General features: G+C 38.9%; 1 protein-coding gene across 1 annotated transcript; it reads left to right on the forward strand.

Annotated features, from left to right (window-relative positions):
• The first annotated feature begins 3,873 nt into the window (after positions 1-3,873).
• On the forward strand, positions 3,874-7,730 carry LOC146683014 (CD59 glycoprotein-like). Its single transcript, XM_085446101.1, has 4 exons — positions 3,874-3,952; positions 4,361-4,438; positions 6,899-7,006; positions 7,456-7,730. The coding sequence occupies exons 2-4, from the start codon at positions 4,384-4,386 to the stop codon at positions 7,614-7,616; spliced, it is 324 nt and encodes a 107-aa protein (XP_085302227.1). The 5' UTR covers positions 3,874-3,952; positions 4,361-4,383; the 3' UTR covers positions 7,617-7,730.
• Positions 7,731-8,788: the final 1,058 nt, after the last annotated feature.

Below are 8,788 nucleotides of genomic sequence, written 5' to 3' on the forward strand. Positions count from 1 at the left end.
TTGACTGCCAGGTTCTTCTGTTTTGTGAAACAATTGTTGAAAGGCGGCACCAGAAAATAAAGAACACTTAAAAGAAACTTGAACAGTCTGCAGATGCTGTCTTCCTATCACTTTCCATGCTGCTTATGTCATGCTACTTCACATTCCCAATCACTTCAGTTTGTTATAATAACACTGGCTGTTGACTGTGGAATATTTAGTAGTGTGGAAATGTCATGACGGGACTTGTTGCACAGGTGGCATCCAATCACACGACAACGCTAGAATTCACTAAGCTCGTGAGAGTGGCCTGTTCTTTCACAAATGTTTGTAGCAACATCAAACTGTCAATAAAGTCATAACTGCATTGTTAGGAATAAAAACTGGTTTATAGTTTGAAGTCTGCACATTCGACACAAGTTGAAATAGAAATTCAGCGACGCTGCCACGCCACTTTAAATCGATTGATTTGAATGTGCCGGTGCATTAGCCGAGTCCAGAGGGTTAAAAAAAAACAAAGAAAGACCTTCAACTAACCATCAGTCATTAGTATTAGTGGTGTAAGTGAGTGCATGAGTGCAAAGATACTGTATGCAATGTTGTTTAGTGCAAGAAAACAAACCAAACGGCAACTGGAATCCTTAAAAGGTTCTCACACAGAAACTAAGCTATGAAGGCTTTTGTAGCGCTCTGGCCCACTGGGCACGCCTGTTGCCAGTGCTGATGATTGGAAACAAGCCACATCTTCTCAAAACAAAAACAAACAAACAAACAAACTGCCACAAACATAGGCTGAAAAGAAGGGGAGGTAGAATGGAGCGGTTCTTCACTTGTGTTCATGGTAATGAGTGAAATATTTGTGGAACAGAGAATAATGGAGAATAGTTTCTGGGCAGCAATGGAGAACTGTGGCACAGTGGGACTTTGGGAAATTTTTCACAATAAAAAAGTTATTACTGCCAAGCTTATTCTTCTGAAAGAGCGAAATCCTACTGAGGTTACAAAAATTGCAGGAACTTAAGGTATCATTTCAGTCTAATTTTAGAAAGGCGCATTCCTTATTCTCCTTAGATTTCTTTCTTGACTGTAATATTGAAATTATGTCTGTAAATTATCTATCTATCTATCTATCTATCTATCTATCTATCTATCTATCTATCTATCTATCTATCTATCTATCTATCTATCTATCTATCTATCTATCTATCTAGTGATGAAGGCACTTTTCAGTTGAAGTGTCCACATTTTCCAAGCCTTCCAGCATATCAGCCAGTGAGACCAGGAGCATGTTGGTCAACATCCACATTGTTGTACACATGAATCCGTTCCCCAGAGGAAGAAGATCAAGGTGGAATTCTGCTATAATGTTTTGATAAACCCGAGGGAGAATGTTTTTTGACACTCAAACAAAGCCTTGGCTTGGCTCACCACCTGTTTCACTTTCCAGATTTGCCTGAGTGTAACTTTGTCCACCTCTTTAAAACATTTGTTAAGTCGAAAAACTGCTGCTTTGACACACTAAAGGAGATCTGCATCCATAAAAGGATAGGACATAGGCTGGTGAAACCCCAACACCACCACCTTGTAGTGCCAGCTGGAAACAAGGATCCTTGGTCCTTGGCCAATGGTGTGGGTCTCTGGTGACAGATGATACAACAAGTCTGTCAGGGCATCTTTTGTCGCATCACATGGAACGTCAACTCGATTTGAATCAACATGATAGGGCGTCCCCCCTCGCCGGAGCAATGTGAGAAATACACAAAGGCTATCTGCTCAAGGACGGAGCAGGCCAAAGAAGATAGTCCATCATCATAAGATCAACAAGACAGTCATACGGCCAGTGGCCCTTAATGGAGTGGAACGTGGGCCTCAATGCTCCTCAATGCTATGGAGATGAAACTGCCACAACGAATGAAGCTGTTCAAAAACGACTCGGACTTGCCCCAATGAAAAAGAAGATGAGGGAAGTGCGCCTATGGTGGTATGGACACGTCATGCACACTGAGGAGAATTCAGTGTCAAGATCAGCCCTCCGACTTGATCCTGGAGGCTGCTGACCGCGAGGAAGACCGAAGAAGCGGCGGATGGACGCAATCACTGAAGACATGCGCGCAGTGGATCTCGTCCCAGAGGACACCAAGATCGATCCAAATGGAGAAGACACGCAGCGGACCCCGAGCAGGGAGGACGCTAGGAAAGAGAGAAAAAGACAGAGCAGGACTACCAGTGAGATATCTAAAAATAGCATCTGTGTTGAACATGGTCCAGGAATGCAGGAAAGAGTCAAATTTAAGTCAGTTAAGATTTACGAATTTCTCTCTCTCTCTCTCTCTCTCTCTCTCTCTCTCGCACGCACGCACACACGCACGCACACACACACACACACACACACACACACACAAATATATATAAAGTATAACTTTTGTTCATGTAATGCTTTCGATTCCATTTAAAGTTCGCCGTCATTCACATCTTCTGTTTGTTTTTCTCCTGCAGACAGCATTTGTCATAAATGCAGTAAAAGTTTACACAGGTTCATTTTCCCTCAGCTGAAATGTGCTGAGTCTTCGCTCCCTTTGATGGACAGAGATATTACACCTCTCTGACTCTGAGGGCAAATCTTGCAGCAATAACAGTTTTCCAGCTCACAGCATAGCTCACCTTTCAGGCACAGGCGCTGTGTTATGAACTGGATAAAAGTCTGTTAACAGTTATTAGAATAAAAAAAGTGAATTAATGGGTGTAGGAAAATGGACAGAACACCACCAGGACTAGTTTTCTTTGATACTCTTTGCACTGAGTGTGAGTTGAAAAAGTCTCACATATCACTGATAAAGTCCAATTTTAATTTTAATTTTCTGTTGTTTGTTTTTTAATTCTTCAGGGACATATGTTTGGCTTTTCTTCCTTCTGTTCAGTATAGACCTTTTGCATGCCATCCATCCCAAACAAGTGCTCTGGTCTCTAGAGGTTAAATCAAAATATAACTTTTTCAAGAAACTGCAAAAAACATATCTGGAGTGGAAGCCACATCTGGTCTTCAACTGGAACATTGTGACACCTTGATTGTTTTCTCACTCAGCCATTCTGTTATAGATTTGCTGCTGTGCTCTTGCATGATCCAGTTTCGGCAGAGCTTTAGGTGTCAGACAGATGGCCTCATATTTGACTTTAGAATACTTTGGTTTACAAAGTCAAATGGTTGGTTCAATGACCGCAACAAGCCCTAATCATCATGCCTGCACCATCGTGCTTAACAGTTGATGTGGTGTTTTTGGTTTTCTTGATTTGGATTCTGTGCATTAAACATGCAGAAGTATTGTAGTTTGCTCATACGTATCTTTGCAAACCCAAGTCGTGCTGCTATGTTCTTTCTTAGAGAGAAGGATCCTGGTAGCATACTTTACATTTGAGATGTTAAACAAGGCCTCTGGAGTGTGACCTAGGGGTGAATTTGCTTAAACATCTACCTTAGGAAATGTATTGTTTGAACACTCACCTGAATGTTCCATACCAGCAAACTGCCAAGTCTTCTGCTATTATACACTGATGATCAATTAATCAAGTGCATTTGATTATCTATTCCAATGGAAGCAGTAAGAGTGTACTGAGATATCCACATGACCATAGGAACAGGAAGGTTGACCTGAATGTGAATAGTACTACTTTCACTAAGCATGCCATCAGTAATCAGTGAAATAAACGTTATTGACCTACCTTTATTCTTTAAATTGTACATGCAGATGAAAAATCAAACAGAAATCACCTAGAGCAAGAAGAAAAATATAATAGCTTCAACTTAAAATCTATTAATAATTGATCTCTGTTACATAAACTCTTCGGTATGTTGGTCAACATTTCAGACGTCTGGACTCTGAAACCAAACAAATGGGTTGTTTGCTTTTTTCCGTTGTTGCTGTTACAAAAAGCTCCTCGCTCCTCACAGGCTGAATCATTTCCTTCACATTCACAGGTGAGTGGCTGCAGGGATTTGTGATAAAAATAACGAGGCAGAAATAATTTAAAAATGTCTAATGTACTCACAGTTGATTTTTTTTTCTTTCCCTGATTTCTGTCTGTTGTTTTGTCCTCTTTAGTTTCTTCTGGTATTACTTGAAAATTTTGTTACCTATTTCTAATTTTGTTTAATAAAATAACAAAAAATATTTAAAGTCAGTGAGCGTGAACCGAAATCAGGGAGACTTGTTTCATTAAAAATACCCCAAATCTTGTCCGAACTGTAAACGGCAGCATGAGTGTGTGTGTGTGTTTCGAGTCCCTGAATGTGTTATCCATTTTTTTTATTTGCACAAAGTCAAATCCCTGCCTCTTATCTCGGCGTGACAATGCTGGAAACTCTGCTTTTTGTTTTGGTTTTCAGACGTGACAGTCCTTTCAATCACGATGAGGAGCTCTGTGGTGTTTTGCCTAGCTGTCAGCTTTGCCATGTTTGGATTTGGTAAGGGGAAAAAAGGAACTCTTTTATTTTTTTTTTCCTAAAAAGTGCAGCCAAGTGGGGCTAAGTCATAGAGATTATCAGCCTGAGGGAACATTTTAGCAGATCACTGTGCTGTTTGCATGTTCTGCTGTCATGTCATGTGCCTCCACTTATAAATATTAATTCACGTCTCTGGACATGCAGTTTGCTTTGTGCAAAGTTGGATTGCTGTTTTTTTCTATATTTTTGGGGGGTTTCTTTTATTGACAAGTTCCTAAAATATTAATGAAATATAGCAAACATGAGGCTACTGCACATGTTTTTCAGATTTTTACAGTCCATGAGACTTTTATTTTGCCTTTGCCTTAAAGAAAAAGTTGTGAAATATACTCATTTTCTTTCCTGCAAAAACAGAAAACAGGGCTCCATCCAAAGTCATGTAATCAGTGTGAACACACCAGAATTATCAGTTTAGTGTCACTTAATTTCCAGAGAAGGTTTAACATTTTATTGTCTGCCTTGAAGCACTTCCTTACTATCAAGGACACCCTCGTAAACCGATTAATGCATTTTGGGGCAATTTGGGGTGCCAACCTTCATGTCCCCTTTTTAAATGCCTTCACTTTCCTTTAGGGCTCTCTTCATGTTGATTTTCAGGAGCCCAAAGTGGCCATATTTAGACAAAAGCTAAATCCAGCTAAACTTAGTTAGAAAGTGTGGAGCAGGGAAATTATTTTACTGCTATTGTTAAATAATTGTCATCAGTACCATTGCATTAATAATATAATCTGGAGTTTATATTGCATTCAGGGGTTGAACAGTGTGTGTCTTTCAGAAAGGCTAAAAGTCACAGGCTGACAGGAAACAGGCTTGCAGAGAGTTTGCACAAGCAGGAAGTTATTTTAAGCAACAGTATGATCATTGCTTTAACAATGTAACAGATAGCTTTAAGAAGGCCTTAAGATGCTTATGCACACAGTTATTATGTTTAGTAGAGGTTCTTGATTAAAACATTTATTTAGTAAAAGTCATATCCATAGTTTCAGTTCGATTATTACACATACGAGAGTGGTTTCTGTCTCTCTGTCTGGTGAGGGGTCAGGAGCTAGTCGCGAGGTGAAACAGGGTGCAATTGTGGTTAGCACACAGACACACACTTAGTTAGAGAATCATTTATAGGTGAAAGTTTAATTATGTTTTGCTGATGTTGCAAAGAGCAGTTTGTCGCAGAACTGCTGCGAGCATCCGGCAGTGACAGGAAGCACCTGTTGTGAAGATAGGAGACAATTGTTCTTTTAAACTGTGTCAAAAGTCGTTGTGGTTTTGATTTGATCTATGTATAAAATGTGTCTGTGACGTATGAAGGGGCGTCAGTAAACAAACCCTGATGCTATAAAATATCTGTTCATGCTTTGATTAAGTCGAGGACTACTGGCTGTCTGCGTACAGAGTGTCTTCCCACACGTGTGTTCATTAAAATCATCGTTTGACTTCACCCGGCCGGATCGGTGTGGTTATTCTTCGATCACCTCTTGTACCCTTCCTCAATATTGAATCTTAACAAAAGCCACATCCATAGACTCTATGAATGCAACACAAAAAAGGTACTGCAGGTCATCTACCCGTTGGAAGGTTGGTGGTTTGATCCCCAGCTACTCCAAATGCATGTTGAGGTATCATTGAGGTATCCTTGAACAAGTTACTGAACCTTGTGTGTGAGTATGTGAGTATGTTAGACAAAAGGCTTAGATGTAGAAAAAAGCACTTGTATGAATGCGTGTGTAAACGGATGAATGAGGTGCAGGTGCTTGTGCCGAGACACCTGTCAGTCAAAGGACCCACACTCTGAACTTTGAGTCTGCAGGCATGTTTATTTATTTTTTAAAAAAAATACTATAATACTAACATGAGAGACCCTGGGATTCACTCATTTTTTGAGACAGCCTAGTGGTCATTAGAGGAACTTTAGAGGAACTGCAGTTTTTGGCAATCAGCGGTGGTTTTATATATGAGACCTGGGGGTTGCCAATTATGGAGGGCCAAAGTATGTCAAAATGAATTTAAATAAATACATCATCCAACAATTTAATGAGTAATTAATTTATTAATTAAATAAAATCAGTTCATTTATTGAAAACATTTAAGACATTTTTTAATTTCCATTTTTAATCAATTAATGCCAGATTTAATTAATAATATAATTAGTTAATTAATTATTTCCAGTTTTCATACTGACACAATTTATTCATTATTTAACGATGTATTTATTTAACTCATTTTGGCACTCATGGCCCTCCATAGTCCTTTAATCATTATGAAAACTGAGTGACTATTTGAGCTGTTTTAGAGCTCTTTTCTTAAAGCTTGTTCTCAGGCATGAGCATCCTTAAATACATCATAAATAAATAAAATTCCCAACCACTGACTAAATCTAAATCTAATCTAAAGCTAAACAATGTGAACTCTGCAACTCCTCTCCAGGCCTCTCGCTGCAGTGTTACTCCTGCCCGGGTGGGTCTTCCCAGAACTGTGCAGTCAAGCAGGAGTGTAGCCAGGGGAAGGACTCCTGCCTCAAACTCACCAGTGGTGGTAAGCATTGTTCAGGACAAAAGACAAACATAAATCTGTCTATAGCATGAGTGTGTTAAACAACTTATTATGGAATGAAGGGATTACCTAATAAGGTGAAGAATGCATTTTTCATTAAACTGTGACACATTGCTCTTAACAGTAATGATAATAATAACAGTAATCCACTGACAAACACAAAAGCAATTCTAGATTTTGCATTATTTTGTTTGCGTTTCACTAAATTTCAGCAATATTGAAAAACTTCATTTGAATTATAAACAAATTCAATTTATTATAAAGTAAGAAAACATATTTCCTGCACAGATTCTATTTGGAAAATGCTTCTTTTCAAAGTTTTATTAGTTTTTTGTTAAAATTGGCTATTGTGCAAGTTATTTCAAATCAAAATTCACAATTGTATGTATTTGTTAATCTGACAATACTGACCTCGCACTGCCTCACCTCAGGCAAGACCTACACTGAATGTTTGCGGTATGCAGACTGTGACTTCATGACTCTGGCTGTCAGATACTCCCTCCCTGACTTCACCTTCTCCTGTTGTCAGAAAACACTCTGCAACGGTGAAGAAAAGACTTTGCTTGAGAAATTGAAAGATTTGTTTGGTTAAATGATTAAAAAGAAAGAAAGAAATCAAGTAAAAAGGTTGATTCTTATGTAACACTTAATTCTTTTGCTGCATTTACTAATTGTTATAGGCTGAACAATAAAGTCTTAAATTGTGTGCTGACTTTGACGTGGACTTTTTGGACGAGTTGCAAACAGTCACTGCCTTTCTGTAGGAAGTGCGCTTTTAAGATCAGACACTGGGGTGAACAAAGCAGCGATGAAACATCTTAACATTTGACTGATCTGATGTCAGGGACAAACATGGGAGGAAACTGGAAGGTTCGCTGGTGCATTCCTGCTGGTGTGGTGTGCTGCAGACCATATGCCTTTCTACATTCATCCACACTGCATACTCTGCACATGAACTAATTTCTGTCTGATACAAAGAAAAACAAAGGAGACTAGGATGCACCCAAAAGAATATTAAGCTGCATTTAAGCAAGAAAAAAATTGTCCTTGAAGTTATCTTTTCTTTTGTCACTGTTGGGTTTTTTTTTTTTTTGGTAGTTGAAACCTTTTGGTCAGCTGGGGGAATTTCTTTGATGCCTTGGTGTCTTCACTCTGTGCTTGTGTGGGCTTTCTTCCTTCTATAGTCCCACGTAATGTAAGTTAGATCAGCTGGGTGATTTTACATTAGATTCAGGTAAGGATTTAAGTGTTTTCTCACTTTATTACTGGACTGGTGACCTTTCCCACCTTGCTCTTTGTCAGGTGGAACCACATTTGACCCTCAGAACCATCTTAATTGTTCATGGCACACACTCAACAAGGTGCTGGAAACATTCCACTGTGTTCATAAATGCTCTTCTGCATCCTTTGGTTGTAATGAGTGATTATTTGAGTTATTGTTGCCTTCTAATCAGCAGTTTAACCATTTTTCTTTGACCTCTGGCATCAATTAGGTATTCTCTCCTTGAGAACTGCACCTCACTTAATATTTTCTCCCCATAGATGATTGTGTAGTAAACTTCAAAGTCACTTAAATCACCTTTCTTCTCCTTCTGATGCTCACTTTGACCATGCCTACATAAATGCACTGAATTGCTGACATGTCACTGGCTGATTTGATATTTGCTTTAATTAGCTGCATAACAGATATACCTAACAAAGGTCATTTTCTTTTGACTTGATGATTTCGTTCTAAGATTTTCCTTTCTTTCTGTATTATTGTAA

Source organism: Copadichromis virginalis, linkage group LG22, assembly GCF_057382275.1.
Source record: "Copadichromis virginalis isolate Kocher_CV1m ecotype Utaka linkage group LG22, C_Virginalis_male_GT1.1, whole genome shotgun sequence".
Classification (NCBI taxonomy): Eukaryota; Metazoa; Chordata; class Actinopteri; order Cichliformes; family Cichlidae; genus Copadichromis; species Copadichromis virginalis.